The sequence below is a fragment of the Chenopodium quinoa genome, unplaced genomic scaffold (genome assembly GCF_001683475.1).
Source record: "Chenopodium quinoa cultivar QQ74 unplaced genomic scaffold, ASM168347v1, whole genome shotgun sequence".
NCBI lineage: Eukaryota > Viridiplantae > Streptophyta > Magnoliopsida > Caryophyllales > Amaranthaceae > Chenopodium > Chenopodium quinoa.
This window is the reverse complement of record NW_018743697.1, coordinates 2150817-2172138: the sequence shown is the minus strand read 5'-3', so window position 1 is coordinate 2172138 and position 21322 is coordinate 2150817. Positions and strand designations below refer to the sequence as shown.

The following is a 21322-nucleotide window of genomic DNA, read 5'->3' as shown; positions in this document are numbered from 1 at the left end:
GTTTGTGTGTGAAGGCGGGCATACTCCTCGGACCATCGTTCCTAGGTCGCTACGAGACCTTTGAAAAGTATGTCATACCGGATATCACAAAATTTCTAATAAAAAATATCGGGATCATAGGGTTCATGTTTTTCATGTTTTTGGCCGGGGCGAACACGGACTTAGCAGTGATCACCAAGGCAGGGAAAAAAATATGGGTGATTTCATTTGTCGGGGCGATTTTCCCAATCGTAATCATGTTGTGCATAATGAAATCCATTAGAGAGTTCTTAGACCCGGCGCTACAAATACATTCTTCCTTGCTTACAATTCCTTTATCCATGATTTTTACATCATTCCAAGTTGTTTACTTCACTTTAACAGACATGAATCTTATAAGATCGGAAATTGGGCGTCTTGCCTTAACAATCGCGGTACTAAGTGATTTCTTTGGGTTAACTATGCTTATTATTTTTGAAGCAATGAAGCAAGGAGAAAAAAGGAAGGATTTTATATGGTATTATTTATCATCGGTAATTGGGATTAGTACCTTATTATTTGCAGGCCTACCATATGTAGTAAAATGGATTAATAAGAGAACTCCTGAAGGTAAAAATGTGGACCAAAATTATATTATTGCTATTTTGCTAGCAGTTTTTTTGATTGGGTTTGCTACTGATTATGTTGGGGCCGCAATTGGAACTGGGCCCATTTGGCTTGGGCTTGCTATGCCTAATGAGCCCCCAGTTGGAGTAGACGTTATGCGAAAGACGGTGGTTATTTTGACCGACATTCTTATGCCCTTTGCATATGCTACTGTTGGACTTTCCACGGACGTCTTTGAAATTACTGCATATTGGAATGACTTAATTCCCATCTTTACTATTGTTTTTATGGCTATCTTAGCCAAGTTTGTGACAAATGTTATGTTGGCCCGATTTATGGAGATGTCGTATAAAGATTCATTTATTCTGAGCATCATGCTTATCCTTAAAGGTCAAACCGAATATTTTCTATGCCTTCACTGGATGGACTTAGAGGTATAATTTCATTACATTATCCTAACTTGTGTTGAGACAGACTTATAATATAATTTTATTCTTTGGATGTTCAAATGCAGATCATAAAAACACCAGCTTTCTCATTGATAGTGATTATGACAACCATATTGACGGCCATATGCTGCCCCATAATCGGGTACATGTATGATCCAACAAAGTCGTACTTGGTCAACAAAAGAAGAACCATAGAACACACGGTGCAAGGCTCTGAACTACGAATCCTTGCGTGCATTTATGACCAAGAAAGTGTGGCCAACCTATTTAGCTTCTTGGACTTGGCAAATCCAACTTCAAACAACCCATTTACGGTTTTCACACTCTACCTAATCGAACTCGGTCGAGGCAGCCCAATGTTTATCGATCACACGAAGCATATTAACGCGTATTGGGACAACAACAACGAGGTCATACATAGTGCAATCAAGCACTACGCAGAGGCTCGTACGGATTACATTACTATGAGAAGTTTTACTAGTGTTACCCCAAATCGAACAATGTACCAAGATATATGTGAAATTGCCTTGCTGTACAAGGTTAAATTTATAATTTTACCGTTCCATAAGAAAAGTATAAAGGATGGGAGTGATTATTCAATTTACACAAGGCCAGGGGTACAATCGTCAAATGCTAATACATTATCCCATGCACCTTGCTCCGTGGGAATTTTGGCATGTAAGAATGATGCAACATGGGGAACAAACCCAACTCCAATGTCCCTCCAAACACACCGCCAATTTGTCATGCTATTCCTTGGTGGTCCTGATGCCCGTGAGGCTCTTTCGTTGGCGAGTCCAATGGTGGAACATCCTTACGTGTCGTTAATTGTGATTCGATTCTTGCCAACTGAGAATAGAGGGCATCTTAAGTCCGAAAGGAAGATGGATGATGGAGTGGTAACTTGTTTTTGGGTTCAAAATGAGTGGAATGACAAAGTTGTGTACAAGGAAGTTTTTGTGAAAAATGGTCTTGATACTGTTTCAACTATACAATCGTTGAACAATAGCATTCCGGTAGATCTTTGGATTGTTGGGAGGGAAAATGGAATTAATCCAATTTTACTGGAGGGTTTATCAGATTGGAGTGAAAATCCCAAACTAGGGTTAATAGGTGATTTTTTGGTGTCCATGGATGTTAATACCTCAGGAGGATCTGTATTGATAGTGCAACAACAAGTATTAAGAGATCCACAATGTATACCATGGGGTTGTTACTAGATCAGATTTTTTTTTTTTAAATTAATTTTTATGATTCATCGATCCTTTTTTTTTTTTATTTATTTTAAAATCTCAATTTGTAACTGATAACACCAAAATGTGTTCTAGAGTTTCAAGTGTACATATTTTTATTTAAACTTATATTTGATGGTTAAAAAACAAAAACAATCCCAACTTTGGTAAAATATTGATGATGATTAGGAATAAATTACATTTGCAATGGCAATGAAAATGTAGTCATTATAAAGATTAATTTACACCATTACTTAATATAATTATGCCAACAAAATAACTATCCATAAAAAATAAAATAAAGTATTAATTGAGTCTGGTTCACAAAGAGTATTTCAAAAAAATGATAATGAAACTTTCAAAGCTAAGTGAAATATTCAAAAAGCTAGTTTATATCTTAATTTTCAAAGTCGAGATGTTCAAAATTTATATGAAATGTGTTGTAACCTATAAATCAATCTCACCAAGTCACTATGATGTTGAGAACGAATGAGGAAGAAAGATGATTATTTTACGTTTTGAATATATAAATATTGGAAAGTATCTTATTGCTTTATTGGTTTCATGGTTTATACATACGAAAGTAGATTTTTTTTTTTCTCTCCATCTTGTTAAAAGTAAAATATTAATGGATAAGATCATTTAATTAAATATGAAGGGTTGAGATTCAAGATGAAGGAGTAAATATAATTTATATTATTAGTAGATTAAATTAGTAATTAACCAATTCATATTCATGATGAATAGGTGTCAAAAATTAGTCCGAACGACCCAATTTGTTTTATTTATAATGATAACTTTTGGAAATTGCTTAATCAAATCAATATAGGTTAACCGTTTGCATTTGAATGTAAACTATTCTGGAGGAGGCCTGATTTGATGGAGTAGTCCAAATAGAATTAAAAAGTCGTAAGTTCATAGTTAGTTAACTTAGTTTCTCAAAACCAGTATTACCAATTCCGCAATCGCAATAAACACAATTATTTGAATCAGAAGAAACCATCCGCACGGCTTCAATAAATCATGAGAGCATCTCTTATTTTGATTCAATTTGTTAATTTAGTTATTAGATTCAACCTTATTTTCTTATGAATTAAATTTACTAAAAAACATTAAAATATTAATTACAGCAATTACATTGACTATAATATTAATGAAGGATACTTCATCTAAAAAAAGACTAATTTAATTAAGGTGGGACAGCTGTGCAAGCTAAGGTATATAGTCTATATGGTATATACTACAAGAAGCACATGATATACTATCTTTGACTTTGTAATTGTTGTGACTTAGAATCATGATCATGATTATGATTATTTGAGCTAAATGTAAAAAGTCACCTAATTACACCATTAAGTTACCTATAATTATGATACTTAAAAACTTAAATTTAGATGTCTAAAATTAATACAACACATTCTTTCTCATTTGTTATACTATCTTTTTTTTTTTTTTTTGAAGGAAAGGTGCTATTCCATTGATCATCTGTCTCTTGTTATACTATCTTTAAAAATGATTCAAATCCTCTCTTAATTCCCTCTTTTTTTTTTCTTTTTTTTTTCCCCCTTTCTTTCTGATTTAAGAGAAAACTATAAAAATGAAGGTTTACACGAACACATGCATGTAAATAGAAAATTCAAAAAACAAAAGAATTTAAAATAACATAAAGAAAATTAATCATAATATCCTTCCAAATTTTTTCCTAAAAAAAATATTCACATCATTTTATTTTTTTAATCATTTTTTTTTGGTTTGATTTAATCTCCAAAGTTTACCATGCATGGTGCGGTCATATTATTCATGACCGTGACCATAATATCGTCTTTTTAATATGGTTTGCAAATCGATCTAATCTCCATAATTAAGCTAATTCGTCGTGGTATTTGTTGCCATTGAAATCGATTAAATTAGATCAAAGGAAAGATTCATCCTCCTCATTGTTGTTGTCGTACAAGATATACATCGCGTTGTTATGGAACAAGATTTATGGAAGCAAAATGCATCTGCTATGATAGATTATCATGGTCAAGTTTTTGAAATAATTTGTCAAAGATCCCATGGAAGTCACGCATTTTCGATATTTCAAGGCGCTAATCCTCTTGAGTTATCCTTCACGGTTCTCCTCTTAGATATGGCTATAGTTCTTGTATTAAGCAACATTATGCGCTTCCTCTTGAAGCCTCTCAAACAACCTAAAGTTATCTCTGATGTCCTGGTAAGTCACCGTCCATTAATTTATAATAATTATGATTAATTAATTAAATGTTCATATAATAAAATTGTGGGATACTTTCTTTTCAATTTATGTGTATTTCATATTGTGACTATTTGTGTGTAGGCAGGCATAATCCTTGGACCATCAGTGCTAGGTCACAACGAGACCTTCGCGAAGAATGTCATTCCAGATAACTCAAGATTTATAATTCGAAATATTGGGATTATTGGATTCATGTTTTTCTTGTTCTTAACAGGCGTAAAAATGGACGTAGCTGTGATCACCAAGGTTAGAAAAAAGCTTTGGGTGATCGCTTCTGGAGGGATACTAATCCCCTATATCATTATATTTTCCTTCGTAATAATCATTAAACACTTCATGCACCTTGGACTTATTAACAAATCATCTTCGACGGGAGCTATTGCTTCAGCTATAATCATCACAGCATTCCCGGTAATTTACTCCGTTCTTAGAGATATGCAACTTTTAAGCTCGGAAATTGGGCGTGTTGCCTTAACAATCGCGATTATTGGAGACGTGTTCGGGTTAAGTATGGTTGTTACATTTGAAGCATTGAAGCAAGGTGAAAAAAAGATGATATATGTGCTATATTACTTGTTAGCACTAGTTGCGGTTAGTGGCTTGGTATTAAATGGCATACCGCATATAATGAAATGGATTGTTAGGAGAACACCCAAAGGTAAACTCGTGGACCAAAATTATGTCATTGCTACCTTATTAGGAGTTTTTTTTATGGGCTTCACCACTGATTTTATTGGGGCTGCAATTGGAAGTGGGCCCATTTGGCTTGGGCTTGCAATACCTGATGGGCCTCCAATAGGGGAAACAATTGTCCAAAAGACTGAGGTTATTTTAAATGACATTCTTATGCCCTTTGCATATGCTACTATTGGGCTTCAGACGGATGTATTTCAAATATGGGCTTATTGGGCCTCTTTAATTCCTCTCTTCACTTTGGTTTTTTCGGCCATTTTTGTCAAACTTGTTGCGGTTGTTTTAGTAGCTCGGTTTATGGAGATGACATATAGAGATTCGTTTACTTTGGGTTTCATGCTTAGCCTTCGAGGTGAATCGGAGTTTTTTATATGTCTTCATTGGATGGATTTAAAGGTACGATCTTTTAACAAATTCTTGTTATACTTGATATGTATTTTCTATGTGTATCAGTGTATGAGTTACAAAGGCAATAATAAACTCATTTTATATTAAAATAACATTTTCAGCATTATTAAATCTTGGTTGTTACTTATCAATCTTTCTTTTGTGTTTTTTGGATCTTATATGCAGATCATAGACGCGCAGTCTTTCTCATTAATAGTGATTTTGATAATATTAATGACAAGCATAGCTTGTCCTATAATCAACTACCTCTATGATCCAACAAGACCATACTTGATAAACAAGAAAAGAACCATACAACACAGGGTGCAGGAGTCTGAACTTCGAATCCTAGCATGCATTTACGATCAAGAAAGTGTGGCTAACCTATTTAGCCTTGTGGACTTCATTAATCCAACAACAAATAACCCATTTACAGTTTTCGCTCTCCACCTTGTTGAACTCTTAGGGAGAGCCGCCCCAGTGTTCATCAACCACACGAAATATAAAGATGTGTATCGAGACAACAACAATGAGGCCGTTCACAAAGCCATCAATCACTACGAAAAGGCTCGTAGAGATTGCATTACAATGAACTTTTTTACAAGTGTTACACCTAATCGGACCATGTACCGAGATATTTGTGAGATTGCTTTGTTGAACAAGGTAGAACTTATTATTTTACCCTTTCATAAGAAATGTATTGAAAATAGGTATGATTTTTCAACTGCCATACGTAGGGTAGGGGTACAATCTACTAATGCTAATACGTTGTCCCATGCACCATGCTCCGTTGGAATTTTAGCATGTAAGAACGTTGCTCCATGGGGGACACTCCCAACTCGAATAAGCTACCGCGTAAACTGCGTGTTTGCACTGTTGTTCCTAGGAGGGCCTGATGCCCGTGAGGCCCTTTCGTTGGTGAGTCGCATGGTGGAACATCCTAACGTGTCATTGATCGTGGTTCGATTCTTGGCAAATGAGTATGAAGGGTATGAGAAGTCGGAGAGAAAGATGGATGATGGGGTGATAACTTGGTTTTGGGTTAAAAATGAAAGGAATGACAAAGTAGTGTACAAGGAGGTTGTTGTGCGCAATGGTTTTGACACTGTTTTGGCCATTAAAATGTTAAATGACAGTGCTCCTATAGATCTTTGGATTACAGGGAGAAATAATGGAATTAACCCAATTATAATAGAGGGTTTATCAGAATGGAGTGAAAATCCTGAATTAGGATTATTAGGTGATGTTTTGGTGTCATTGGAATCGGGATCTGTATTGGTAGTGCAACAACAAGTGTTAAGAAATCATCGTGTTAATCCTTGAGCTTATTAGAAAATTAGGATTTGTGTTAGCCATAAGATTTTGTACAAAAATGTTAGAAATAATATTTTTTTTTTTTTTTTAAATTGTTGATTGATTACTCCGTATAATCTCTATATTCATTATCAATTGTTGATTGATCGTCAACAACTACATGTTTCTAAATTAAAACAAACAAAAATTCAAATAATACAAAAGCTACTAAGGGAATTTAAAACTCTTTCACTAATACTGAAGCTACAAAACAAGTTTCACAAGTTCTTGCAAATTAACTTAAAAACAAAAGCACTTATGTAGTTTGGTTTATCTATACATATAACGTAAATTATATATATATATATATATATATATATATATATATATATATATATATATATATATATATATATATATATATATATATATATAAAAGTACTCCTAGTAAATTATAAAGGTATCGCCTCTTGGTATTGGTATAAAAAAAAAACATTACGCATCATGTATGATCATGTTAAATATATATATATATATATATATATATATATATATATATATATATATATATATATATATATATATATATATATATCAACCTTTGTACGGAGTAGTAGATTACTTCAACCTAATAGAATTCAAATTTTCATACTTGTAAATATCAATTGTTAGAATAATCATAATTATTTGATTGTAGATCTCTTTGAATCAATGGTGCAAATATAATAATACTATTAAAGGATTAAATTTGTGATTTATTACATAATTGGTGTAGCCATTGTATGTTTTTACTTGTTCCATATCACAATATATAACATAGATTTAAGAAACTCATCTTTTTCTTTCCGAAAATAGTAGGAAATTTAATAATTTACACGAGTACACGAAAAAACAAAAAGGAAGAAAAGGAGAAAGGAAAAGAACATAAAGTGAGGATGAATGAGAGGACTAGATTGAAGGAGTAACATAGCAACTAAAATGGAAACAAATTGCCACATTTAACGCCTAACCATCCTTCAAATTTCCCTTTCTTTTCACTTTCTCCGCTTTAGTTTCTCTTACTTTCTCTCCACTCTCTTCCTAACCCAAAAAAAATTAACTTCCATATTTTTTTTTTGGTTTGTCTTCTCTAATTAATATTCAAACTTTTGCATGAATGATCATCTTATTAAAGGTTGTGATCACATTATTACCGTCTTCTTGATGAGTCTCTTATTCGTCGTAAACTAAATAAGTTATTCGATCTTGTACACGTGAGAATTGTTGCTATTGAAAGATTGTAACAACAATAAAAGTTATTATTTTTTCAAAAAATAAAACATCTATTTAATTAAGTTGTGGTTATGGACCAAACTTTATCAGAGTTAAATGGATCCGCTGTGATAGATTCTCATGGCCGAGTTGTGGAGATAATTTGTCGACGAAATCATGGTAATCATGCTTTCTCCATATTTCAAGGTGCTAATCCTCTTGATTTTTCCTTCACCACTCTCCTCTTAGAAATGTCTTTAGTTCTTATATTAAGCCAATTAATGCGCTTCCTCTTGAAGCCTCTCAAACAACCTAAAGTCATCTCCGATATCCTTGTAAGTGTTCCCCTCTTTCTTAATAGTTATTTTACTTTATATGATTATGATGAATAAAACATTATTAGAACTTTTTTAAAGGACTTGATTCTCTTACACTTATATATATATATATATATATATATATATGTAAGAAAAAATTTTAATTTTGTAATGTTCTCTTGAATACTTGGCAATATATGTTTAATAATGTACTTTGTAAGATGATGGCAAGCAATTGTAAGGAAAAATAAAGTGATATTATGTCTGGATTTTTTTTATGCTACTCCCCCATTTCTATTTATTTGTTACGTTTTAACTTTTGACACTATTCATAAGATAAGAAAACCCAATTATTCCAATTATATAAGACATAATATGGTCATGTGGGTCTTATTTGATTTTTCTCAACGAGTATTTAATTGAATTAATACTCAATTATTAAAAAATTTATAAGTATGCAATGAAATATATTGATAATAAAAAAGTACAATGGAAAACGTGCAAAGTCTAAATGTAATCAGTAAAAAAGGACTAATGGATTAATATAAGTTTATAGGATGGAACATATATAAATCATATATATAAGACTTGAGATCGAATCAAGTCTCTTTAATCACTACCATGTTGATGAGATAAAATGATTTTAAGCAATCGTTTCAAAAAATTATTACAATTAAGGTTGTAAATTGTAATGTTTTAGGAGTATATATAACACTATTTGCTTTTCTTTTTTTTGTTCTTTTTTTTTTTTTTTTTTTTTTTTTTTTTTTGTATATTGTAAATACAGGCTAGCACTTTGCCATTGATTTCTACTAAGTGAGAACGAATGTAAAGCCTTCCCTTATTAGCCTAATTATTAATGTCCAATTGTCCATGTATTATGTAGTGAAAAAACTAAGTGTTTTTTTTTTCGTGTATATAGGCGGGCATAATCCTTGGACCGTCAGTGCTAGGTCACAATGATAACTTTGCAAAGAATGTAATTCCAGAGAACTCACGTTACGTAATACAAAATATCGGGATCATAGGGTTCATGTTTTTCTTGTTTGTGACCGGAGTAAAAATGGACTTAGCTGTGATCTTCAAAGCAGGAAAGAAGCATTGGGTGATTGCATTATCCGGGTTGATAATTCCCCATATCATTGTATGGGTTGTAGCGATTTGCATCCGCGACTACATGGACCCTGAGCTTCGGAAATACTCTTCTATTGGAGGTATAGTTTCAGCAATAATCATCACAACATTCCCGGTTATATACTCAATTCTAAGGGATATGCAACTTTTAAGCTCGGAAATTGGACGTGTTGCCTTAACAACCGTGATCATAAGTGATGCTGTGGGGATAACTGTGATTATCGCGTTTGAAGCTGTTAAACAAGGAGAAGATAAAGGGATAAATGCGTTGTATTATATATGTACGGTAGTTGGGATTAGTGGGTTAGTAATTGGTGGAATTCCACAAGTTATGCAATGGATTAATAGGCAAACTCCTGAAGGTAAACCTGTGGATCAAAAATATATTACTGCTACTTTGCTAGGAGTTTTTGTGATTGCCTTTACAACTGATTTTATTGGTGCTGCAATTGGAAATGGACCTCTTTGGCTTGGACTAGCCATACCCGACGGACCGCCAATTGGGGCTACTATTGTGCATAAGAGTGAGGTTATTATGAATGACATTCTTATGCCCTTTGCTTATGCAACTATTGGGCTTAAGACGGATATTTTTGTAATGAGTGAATGTTGGTCTTGCTTAACTCCTCTATTTGCTTTGGCTACTATGGCCATAGTGTCGAAGCTTGTTTCGGTTGTTATGGCAGCACGGTTTACTGACATGTCGTATAGAGATTCGCTTGCTATGGGCTTTATGCTTAGCCTTAGAGGTCAAACAGAATTTCTTCTATATCTTCATTGGACGGACTTAAAGGTACGATTTTATAACAAAATCTTAAGGCTAGTGTCAATGTAGAATGCTTAAGGTAATATATTCAAACTTCGACCTAATATACCTAAACCACTACAATAATAATAAATAAATAAAAACAATGGTATCCCATTCCAAATCAATATAATAATACTAGTGTTTGGTCTATATACTTGAATTTGGTCAATTTTGACTATTAGGTTAGTTCTCATCAATTTATCCTACATTAAACTTTGAATTTTTATATGCAGATCATAAAAACGCCATCTTTCTCATTGATGGTGATCCTAACAATCATAGTAACAGGCATATGCAGCCCTATAATTGACTTCCTTTATGATCCAACACGACCATATATGATCAACAAGAAAAGAACCATACAACATACAGTGCAAGAGTCTGAACTTCGAATCCTAGCATGCATTTATGACCAAGAAAGTGTGGCTAGCCTATTTAGTCTCTTAGACTTTGCTAATCCAACTTCAAGCAACCCATTTACGGTATTTGCTCTTTACCTTGTCGAACTACTTGGGCGAGCAGCCCCAGTGTTTATCGACCACACAAAGCAAAACGAAGATTATTGGGATACCAACAATGAAGCTATCCACAATGCCATCAAGCTCTACGAAGAGGCTCGGACAGACTGCATTTCCATGAATTTTTTTACAAGTATTACCCCTCAACGAACCATGTACCAAGATATATGTGAGATTGCCTTGTTGAACAAGGTAGGGTTTATTATTTTACCTTTTCACAAAAAATGTATTGAAGATGGAAATGATTTTTCAACTGCCATACTTAGGCCGGGTGTACAATCTGCTAATGCTAACACGTTGTCACATGCACCATGCTCCGTTGGAATCTTAGCATGCAAGAATGCCGCTGCATGGGGGTCACTCCCAACTCGATCAAGCAACTGCATACATCGTCAGTTTGCCATGTTATTCCTTGGTGGACCTGATGCCCGTGAGGCCCTCTCATTGGCGGATCGTATGGTGGAACATCCCGACGTGTCGTTGGTTGTGGTTCGATTCTTGGCAAGTGAGTATAAAGGGGATGATGAATCCGAGAGGAAGTTGGATGATGGGGTGGTAACTTGGTTTTGGGTCAAAAATGAGAGGAATGACAAAGTAGTGTACAAGGAAGTTGTTGTGAACAATGGTTTTGAAACTGTTTCGGCGGTACAATCATTGAATGATAGTGTTCCAATAGATCTTTGGATTACCGGAAGGAAAAATGGAATTAATCCAACCTTGTTGGAAGGATTATCTGAATGGACTGATAATCCTGAATTAGGATTAGTAGGTGATTTTTTTGGTATCAATCGATTTTAATACATCCGGATCCGTGTTAGTAGTGCAACAACAAGTGTTGAGAGATCAACGAGCTAGCCCTTGGGCTTGTTATTAGATTAGGTTTTATGTTAGTTTAATTTTAATGGTTGATTTTTTTTTCATATTTAAACATGTTAGACTTAATTTTTATTCGTTATTTTGTATTTTTAATTTTTTTAGAGTTGACTACCCCTCAAATGCAATATCAAAGATCATTTGTACATAATGTTTGATTCAATTTTAATGATTTAAAAATCAATTAAATTGGCAATAAATAGCAATCAAATGTATATTCATTTTGACTATTTAATTTAATTAACACAACAACCTGATTCAATCTATTAATAAAAACAACTCAATTTATATTTTAACTCGTATGGATACAAGAATATAACATGAGACAAGACACAATCGATATGACCATCCTTACCCAAAACGCAACCTACTTTATCAAATTAACCCTTCTAAACCCAATAACATAACCTCATAAGAGTCATAGGCTCATAGGAGCCACAGTTTGAAATTGGGGCCTTAATTCACCAGACTAAAACCAAGTTTCTGAAATCAATTCCAAAAAAATTCCGGCGATGGACGATGAAATCTCCGGCGCAGTCCGACGAACGTCGACAAGATCTCGAAAAGTCGCCACAAAAATGGCGGCTGCTCTTGCTAGCTCCGATAATCGAACTCAGGTCTTGCTTTTCTCTCTTTCTCTCTCTTCGGCGGAAGAGGAGGAAATTACTTCTATAATGATGAATTTCGTTGATTTGTAGGCGGCATTAGCTAGGCTTGATGCTCTGGAAAACGATAATGGCGGAGTTGAAACAGTTGAGATCAACGACGACGATGAAGCTTCTCTTGATGATGACGAAGAAGGTAGGTTGTTTTATTAATCTGTTGATTAAATCATTTCAAAAATCCTCTTGTTGCTTGATTTTTCAGTGCTATTGTTAGTGATTTCGTCAATTTAGTGCGACATTAGGTTTATTTCAGTAGAGTTGAATGAATTTGTGAAATTTTAGGTTGAATTGGAGTTGCAAAGGAAATTGAATTTTGTTGTTCTTAATTTTGTTAAAATCAGATTAAATAAAAGATGAAGCATTATTAATTTATTTATCTGAAATAATTTGAAAATTGGGATAATGTATGGATTGACAGCATATATACAGAAGAAGCAATCTATGAGTATGAAGCGGAAAACTCGTCAAGGAAAAGCGAGAGAAATTGCAAGGAAAAATCCTAGAACGTTTTTGGAGCTAGTTAATGAGGTGAGAAAATAGAATAATTGTTAATCTTTGGACTTGATTCTAATCTTTGAACTTGATTTAGTGGTACTTTCTGCTATTGTTCTTAGCAAAGTCCTTGGCCTTTGTCTTTGATTGTGAAAACAGGCAAATTTGGATGCCTTGCCCCCTCATGTACCGAATTATTTGAGGGCAGCTGTTGGACCTCCAAGCATAACCTCTCGTCGTAATTTCTGCACGGTTTGTGGGTTTAATGCTAATTATACTTGTGTTAGGTGTGGCGTGCGTTTTTGCTGTATCCGTTGCCAGAAAATACATAATGATACTCGTTGTTTGAAGTTTGTTGCTTGATTAACTAAGAGGCTTTGCTGTGCATAATATTGTAAGTCTTTACTCTTTAGGTTAAGTGCTGCAATGTATTATTGTTTGAAGCTTACTATTATGTTGAAATGAAGTATCTTCAATTATTTGATTTATTAAGAATTTTGAGTTTGCTTATTGATTTCGACATGATTCACGGTTTTTTGATGTTGTGTGTGTGTGTGAGAGAGAGAGAGAGAATGAGAAAGAGAAACAAGAATATTTATTGGCAAAACTTGTTGCCACTGCAATACTTTAATATGAACAGCTTGTTTACATTACAATAAAAACCACACTAATAAGATCATCTGGCGAATGGGCTTGCTCTGTACCTTGTTCCATAGCCTTGAATTGAAAAAAAAAAGTGACGATACTGGAAATGAGTGCTTAAAATTTGGGTGAAAAATGTCTTGTCTCGTAGGCTTGTGACTTGGGTAACCCTATCCCTTCCTGAAAAGTTGACTCATGTAAATTAACATTGGGGAAGTTGTGGCGGAGGAGGCTCTACGGAATTTAGTTTACCAACACCATTCTCAACCAAGAAGGCCATAGCCAAGCCCCAGCCAATATGAACATCAAGGTGACAATGCATTAGCCAAACCCCTGTTTGAACAGTAGAAAAGGAAGAAAAATATTAGCACCGCTGACTGGTAAGGGTATTATGCAAATTAATGATGAAACGATAAGAGAATTTACAAAAAATAACTAAGTTGCTTCTTTGTTACCTGGGTTATCAGCCACAAATCGGATAGCAACCCATCCACCAGGTGTGGTTCCAATGGTGTTCCTTTCTGGTGGGTCAACCAGATTGAATCTGGCAGGATCTGTTCTTGGGTTGAAGTTACCTTTGCCGCTGCCAACAACGAAGAAATGGTATCCATGGAGATGCATTGGATGGTCCTCAATTGTGACAATATTCGTATTCTGTAAAATGATTTGTACATGAGAACCATACTTCAATTTGTATAGTTTAGTCCCTCGTGCAGGTGTCCACAGCCCTCGGCTTACGTTGCCTGTGTAATCAAATTGCAATGGAGGTACTGGAGGAAAGTCTGTTGTGAAGACACCTGGAGTATTTTGGTACAAAGCCTGCATTATGGAATTCCTTTTCGGGAAAACGAAGGATACGTTATTCATGCTAGCAGTAAACCTGGTGTTGTTGGGGCCTTGACAACGGAAACTTGGACCTGAACAGTTTATCAGCCCAAGGTTGATTGTGAAAAATAGGTTCTCATGAATCTCAATTGGGACCCTCCCCTTGGAAAGACTCCTAAATTGAGCTTTAAATGCATTTGCGGTGTTAGTATCGTTCCAGGCTGGTAGTTGTGGAAGAATGGGTCTCATAGGACTTCCTGTTTTGGATTTGCAAGCAGCAGACTTGTATTCAAGAATTGCAGTTGTGGTGGTGTTGTCATAGGCTACATTAGGAGCACTGGAGTAGGCTGTAGCTGCCATGTAGTAGCGGCCTGGTGGTTGGTTAGCAGTGACTAGGACATTGGTTGTTTGTCCTGGTCCTATCATCACAACATTGGTGGTGAAGGGCTTGGTGTAAATTGCATCCGCCTCAACAACTGTCATTTGGTGGTTGGCAATTGAAAAAAAGAGTTGTTGATTGAGTGCAGCATTGATGATTCGGAGAAGAATCGTCTCACCAGCTTCGACAGGAAATATGGTTGTATCTGCACAAAGTTGAAGCAATGATTATACTATTCTCTATTGGAGGTAAAATTTGTTTCATCAGTTGCACATCACCTTTTCTGATAATCTGTTATAGTTCATGTATCATATTTGGTGGTTACTTCTGATAATGCCTAGTTTGATGCCAAGTAGGACCTATTATGCAGAATTTTTCAGGGCTTAAATGCTCTGTTTCATTATAACTTTCTGCTGAGTTAAGCCATTTAAGTCAGATAGCCTGAATCTATTTGCATTATTATGTATTTTTATTTGTTTCCACACTCCTTAATATTGCACATAATATTAGCCATGATTTCCATCTAAATGGAGCATAACAGCAGATATGAGGATTAATGCTTAAATCAAAACCTTTGCTGGAGCATGGATATAGATCACCAGGTTGACCGTTGATTGTATATGCGTCTGACACATTTGCAGCTGCTCCTGTTATTGTTGCTTGTCGAAGAACATGCATTGGGTCTCTGTTCCACCATTCTCCTGTAAATTACCAATTTTAGAGTCATCTTCATCATGGCTATATTATTTAAAGTGGTTGTTCACTTTGCTTTACCTAGAATAAGAGGATATTCTCTTTTGGGTTTTGGGTAGGGATATGAAGATCCCTGTTTGGGGTATATGATTAGAGCTCCATATACAGTAGCTCTTAGCCATTTGCTGTGAGCATGCCACCATAGTGTTCCCTCTTGGTTCTCAATGGTGAACCGATATGTGTAGGTTACTCCAGGTTTCATTGGGCATTGTGTTACATACTCGGGTCCATCTGCCCATGGGTTTCTCATTTGGCGGATTCCATGCCTGTGTGAAATTTTGAGAACATGTTAAGTAACTTAGAGTTATGGTCGAGTGGCCCGTCTCTAGAAGTATTTTGGGGATAGCTTGTGTGTACTTAATTACTTACCAGTGGAGACTGATATCATATTTGCCAGCATTCGTTACTTTGATGATTAGGGTGTCTCCATTCTGTACCTCCAGGGTTGGCCCTGGAAACTGACCATTTACAGTCATAACATGCTGGGTTTGACAAAGCCTGTTCACCGGCGTTGGTTGAATCTGTGATATTTATTGTTAAAGAAGTCACAAGAAAGAAAAGTGGATGGACTGCATTCATGCATGAAAAATTTACTCCTTGCAAGACTAGAGGAAAGGAACTTACAACAAACTCATGATGGTGGACCGCTGCATTTGCTAAACAAGCTGTAAACGCTAAAATGAAGGTTAGTTTGAGGAAAAGGCTACAATATGTGCTGTGCAACTCCATCTTACTGTACTTCTTTTGCTCGTTCCTTAGAATGAAGCTTTTGATGGTTGTGTGTTGTGACTAGGGTGGAGAGGTCTCAAGTATATATACGTACGAGAGTGAAATGGAATAGTGACCTAATACCATAACAAACATAGTTTATACTAAGTTGTATATGTGGATTAGGTGTCTAATCAAGTACTGTGTCTAACAATAGAGAGAATTTGGTTCACCCACTTACCTTGTCAAATTATTCTATAATTTATAATTATGTGATTAACCCCTCTAGTCTCAAGTGTAAAGAAATACAGTAGTTATACACTTAATTGTCCTATGTCCTGGAAGGAAAGGAAAAAAAAAAAAAGAGGGGCAAATGAGCTTTTTTCTATTTGATCTTTAGTTGTTCTGGTGATTTTGTAGTAAATCCTTCTCATCTATTATTTATCTTAAATGATTAGAGTCAAGTTATAATTTATGTTCAGCTGAATTGTAAATATATGATGTTATTGTCATTCAATTCTTAGGAGGGAGTGATTTAAGTACTTCTCATTTTCACTTGGAGTGATTTATTTTCCCCGAAAAATAGTGGTGATATTTTCTCGGGCTGAATATATTTTACCTTATGAATATCACATTTTTCCATTTTATTTCTTCTCTCCCATTAATCCCACTATTTCTTTCTATTTATTTTTCCGGCAAAAAATGAAATATTGTTCCGGTGAGGAATGAAATATAAATGGATTTTGAAATCTAATTTCAATTGAATTTCAGCTTAGTACGTACCAAATTTGTAAGAAATAAGAAGAGTTTCCTGTCAAACTAAACATTGTCTTAGTACCATGCCTTTGACTTTCCTCTTGTTGTTTAGGTTTAATTTGTTTTTCATGAATAAAAGAATAAGTTTTACTATACTTAGGGTCATAGAGATTAGGGAAGCTAAATTGGCGTTCTTCACATAATGTCAATTATTTCTTGTTTGTTTTTTTTTTTATAATTTTATTATTTTGTTAAAGAACGTCGGCTTTAACTTTGTACTCTGAATCTCTGATTGTATCAAAATTAATTATTGGATGTGTATTGATTATATTATTTTTTTGGTTGTTTATGTTAACATCGTACAACTGCTTAACGCATTGATACGACCAATGCCAATCATGGTATATTTGAAACCATCAGTTGAGTAGAGTTTTGTTGGTAGAAGGTTCAACGGCTCAACCCAACCCACTAAATGTTGCCAAAAAAATCCAACCTAAGCAAATTGTGCCTATTGGTCTAGCCAAATAAACAAATGAGCTCTCTTGGTAGAATCTTGCCATTGCTGTTACTCTTAATCCATGACACGGGATTGTGTACATTTGTTTCGTAGGCGGTAATAAGTAATGGTAATGAGTTTATATTCATTTTGCCAAAGTTCTGTGATGATAACCATGTACTCCATACATCCTTAAATATGAGGAAATTTAGACAATGTGACAACATCAATCCGTTAGCCTTTGTTATAACTTTTTACCTAGTTACCTATAAATAACAATTTTTTCTTTGTCTCTGACTCTGAGTAATGATTAGAGCTATCAATTCGGGTAAACAGATCGGATTTGGGTCGGGTAAGAGTGGGTCGGGTCAACTCGGGTTAGGTCAATTCGGATTAATTCCATAGCCTATGCGGGTCAGGTTTTGGGTTAGGTCATGCTTGAGTCGGGTCACGTCGGGTCATACTTCTTATCGGGTTTGGTCGGGTTAATAACATGTCGGGTTACATTCGATTGGATGAGCAATAGGTCGGGTTTAATTAGGGTTATCAAGGGTTAAAATGGGTTAGGGTAATTCTCGGGTTCATGTCGGGTTCGGTTCGGGTTCGGTTCAAGTCAATAATTTGCGGATTATAATCAGGTTGGGTCATTTTCAAGTCGGGTTCAAGTCAGGTTCGGTTCAAGTCAATAATTTGCGGGTTATAATCAAATTGGGTCATTTTCAAGTCGGGTCATTCTCGGATTCAAGTCAAGTTATGTTTAAGTCAATAATTTGCAGGTTACAATCAGGTCAGGTCATTTCCAAGTTAGGTCATATTCGGGTTCAACTAACTATAAATAGATAATTATCATTTTTATCAAGCTAATTATTTCCTTTGACTATAATATATATGACAATATACTAGGGAATTATAGTCTTTAATTTAGGAAGATAATTATCTCCTTTGACCATACAACAAATATATACTATATTTAACTCTTAAATTTGAGGATGATGCTTTTTTCTTTTGCAAGCCTGGACCGACTTGGTCTCCCTAGACAAAATGCTTTGATCACCAATAATAAGGTGATCTAAATTGCATTTAAGATGATTTGAAATCGGGTCATGAACAATTTGGGTTGAATTTAGGTCTAGTCAATAACAAGTCGTGTTAATTTCGAGTTGGGTTAAATTTTTGGGTCGGGTAAGTAATAGGTTTAGTAAAATTCGGGTCGGGTCAATAACAAGTCGGGTTGAATCTGGGTCAGGTTAATAACAAGTCGGGTTGATTTCGGGTCGGGTTTATAATAGGTTGGGTTAAATTCGAGTCAGGTTACAAACGGGTTGAGCTGAATTCAGGTCAGGTTAGTAACAAGTCGGAATAAATTCGGGTTTTGACGGGTTAAAACGGGTTAAGGCCAATTTCGGTTCAAGTCGATTTGGTGCAAAGTAATTAAAATCGTCGTTGTAAACCGGTAAATCGGTGCAAGTTGTAAACCGATAAATTGATCGTTTAACAGCAAATTGGATGGTTCCACACACCCAATTAGATTCCCGTAGGTTATTAAGGACCGTGGTAAACATTTCGGCAATTTCCGGGCAAAAAAAAGTCAAAAATCTTTAAAATTGAAGGCTAATATCCAAGCATTTTGAGAAATATGGAGGTTTCGGGGCCCGGTGTCAAAAAGTCTTGAAATTCTAAGGGATAAATTTCAGGGTCATATAATACCGTTTGGAACCATATATGATCATTATTTGTTGTCATAAATGTTCGTGGTAGGTATGAATTAATGAAATCGGTGCAAGTTGTAAACCGGTAAATTGGTCGTTTAACAGCAAATTGGATGGTTCCACACGTTTTTTGAAAATTTTTGGAGGTTTCGGGACCCAGTGTAGAAAAGTCTTGATATTTAAAGGATACATCTCGGGGTCCTATAATGCCGTTTGGAACCATATATGATCATTATATGTTGTCATAAATGTTCGTAGTATGCTTGAGTTAATGAAATCCGTGAAAGTTATAAACCGGTAAATTGGCCGTTTAAAGGCAAATTGGATGGTTCCACCAACCCAATTGGACTCCCGGAGGATATTAGGGATCATGGTAAACATTTCGGAAAATTTTATTTCCGGACGGAAAAAATACAAAAAATTCCAAAATTGAAGACTAATATCCAAGTTTTTTGAGAAATTTTGGTGGTTTCGGAGCCCAGTGTCAAAAAGTCTTGAAATTATATGGGATACATCTCGGGGTCGTATAATACCGCTTGGAACCATATATGATCATTAGTTGTTATCATAAATGTTCGTGGTAGGCTTGAATTAATGAAATCGTTGCAATTTGTAAACCGGTAAATTGGCTGTTTAACACCAAATTGGATGGTTCCACACACCCAATTGGACTCCCGGAATATATTAAGGACCATGATAAACTTGGAAATTTTTATTTCCGGGCGAAAAAAAGTCAAAAAATTCCAAAATTAAAGGCTAATATCCACGTTTTATGAAATATTTTGGAGGTTTCGGGGCCCAGTGCAAAAAAGCCTAGATATTTTAAAGGATACATCTCGAGGTCATATAATGTCATTTGAAATCCTATATGATCATTATATGTTGTAATAAATGTTCGTAGTATGCTTGAGTTAATTAAATCCGTGCAAGTTATAAACCGGTAAATTGACCGTTTAAACGTAAATTGGATGGTTCCATCAACCCAAATGGACTCCCGGAGGATATTAGGGCCCATGGTAAGCATTTCGGCAATTTTTATTTCCAAACGGAAAAAAGTCAAAAAAAATTCCAAAATTGAAGGCTTTTATCCACGCTTTTTGAGAAATTTTGGAGGTTTTGGGGAACGGTGTCGAAAAGCCTTGAGATTTTAGGGAATACATCTCGGGATCATATGATGATGTTTGGAACCATATATGATCATTATATGTTGTCATAAATGTTCGTGGTAGGTTTGATTTAATTGAATCGGTACAAGTTATAAACCTGTAATTAAATAGGTCGTTTAAAGGAAAATTGGATGGTTCCACCCACAATTGGACTCCCAAGGGATATTGCGGACCATGGTAAACATTTCGGCAATTATTATTTCCGAGCGAAAAAAGTCTAAAAATTCCAAAAAGAAAGGCTTGAGATTTTGGTGATTTCGGGACCCGATATCGAAAAGCCTTGAGATTCTAGGGAATATATCTCAGGGTCATTTAATGTCATTTGGAACCATATATGATCATTATTTTTTGTCATAAATATTCGTGGTAGGCTTGAGTTAATAAAATCGGTGCAAGTTGTATACAGGTAAATTGGTCATTTAAAGGAAAATTTGATGGTTCCATCCACCCAATTGGACTCCCGGAGGGTATTAGGGACCATGGTAAACAATTCGACAATTTTTATTTCTGGACGAAAAAAGTCAAAAAAATTTCAAAATTGAAGGCTAATATCCACAGTTTTTGAGAAATTTTGGAGGTTTCGGAGCCCAGCGTCGAAAAGTCTTGAAATTTTAAGGGATATATCTCGGGGTCATATAATGCTGTTTGGAACCATATAGGATCATTATTTGTTATCATAAATGTTTGTGGTAGGCTTGAGTTAATGAAATCGGTGAAAGTTGTAAACCGGCGTAAATTGGTCGTTTAAAGGCAAATTAGATGGTTCCACCCACCCAATTGAACTTTCGGAGGGTATTAGGAACCATGGTAAACATTTCGTCAATTTTTATTTTCGGGCGAAAAAAAGTCAATAAAATTTCAAAATAGAAGTCTAATATCCACGCTTTTTGAGAAATTTTGGAGGTTTCGGGGCCCGTTGTCGAAAAACCTTTAG

At 35.0% G+C, this 21322-nt stretch overlaps 5 protein-coding genes across 5 annotated transcripts; 4 read left to right on the top strand and 1 right to left on the bottom strand.

The window, feature by feature from the left end:
* The first annotated feature begins 365 nt into the window (after nt 1-365).
* LOC110684470 (cation/H(+) antiporter 24-like) lies at nt 366-2517 on the top strand. Its single transcript, XM_021860927.1, has 2 exons — nt 366-1019; nt 1100-2517. The coding sequence occupies exons 1-2, from the start codon at nt 366-368 to the stop codon at nt 2252-2254; spliced, it is 1809 nt and encodes a 602-aa protein (XP_021716619.1). The 3' UTR covers nt 2255-2517.
* A 1721-nt stretch (nt 2518-4238) lies between these two features.
* LOC110684469 (cation/H(+) antiporter 24-like) lies at nt 4239-6926 on the top strand. Its single transcript, XM_021860926.1, has 3 exons — nt 4239-4481; nt 4605-5612; nt 5790-6926. Exons 1-3 carry the CDS (start codon nt 4239-4241, stop codon nt 6924-6926), a joined length of 2388 nt encoding a protein of 795 aa, XP_021716618.1.
* A 1313-nt stretch (nt 6927-8239) lies between these two features.
* LOC110684468 (cation/H(+) antiporter 24-like) lies at nt 8240-11722 on the top strand. Its single transcript, XM_021860925.1, has 3 exons — nt 8240-8482; nt 9387-10391; nt 10640-11722. Exons 1-3 carry the CDS (start codon nt 8240-8242, stop codon nt 11720-11722), a joined length of 2331 nt encoding a protein of 776 aa, XP_021716617.1.
* Nucleotides 11723-12202: 480 nt separating this feature from the next.
* Nucleotides 12203-13449, top strand: LOC110684161 (SWR1 complex subunit 6-like). The gene is made up of 4 exons (XM_021860571.1): nt 12203-12414; nt 12496-12598; nt 12881-12990; nt 13114-13449. The coding sequence occupies exons 1-4, from the start codon at nt 12310-12312 to the stop codon at nt 13315-13317; spliced, it is 522 nt and encodes a 173-aa protein (XP_021716263.1). The 5' UTR covers nt 12203-12309; the 3' UTR covers nt 13318-13449.
* Nucleotides 13450-13544: 95 nt separating this feature from the next.
* On the bottom strand, nt 13545-17076 carry LOC110684160 (laccase-3-like). The gene is made up of 6 exons (XM_021860570.1): nt 16178-17076; nt 15923-16074; nt 15575-15819; nt 15373-15501; nt 14052-15005; nt 13545-13929 (listed from the first exon to the last, which is right to left on the bottom strand). Exons 1-6 carry the CDS (start codon nt 16280-16282, stop codon nt 13799-13801), a joined length of 1716 nt encoding a protein of 571 aa, XP_021716262.1. The 5' UTR covers nt 16283-17076; the 3' UTR covers nt 13545-13798.
* Nucleotides 17077-21322: the final 4246 nt, after the last annotated feature.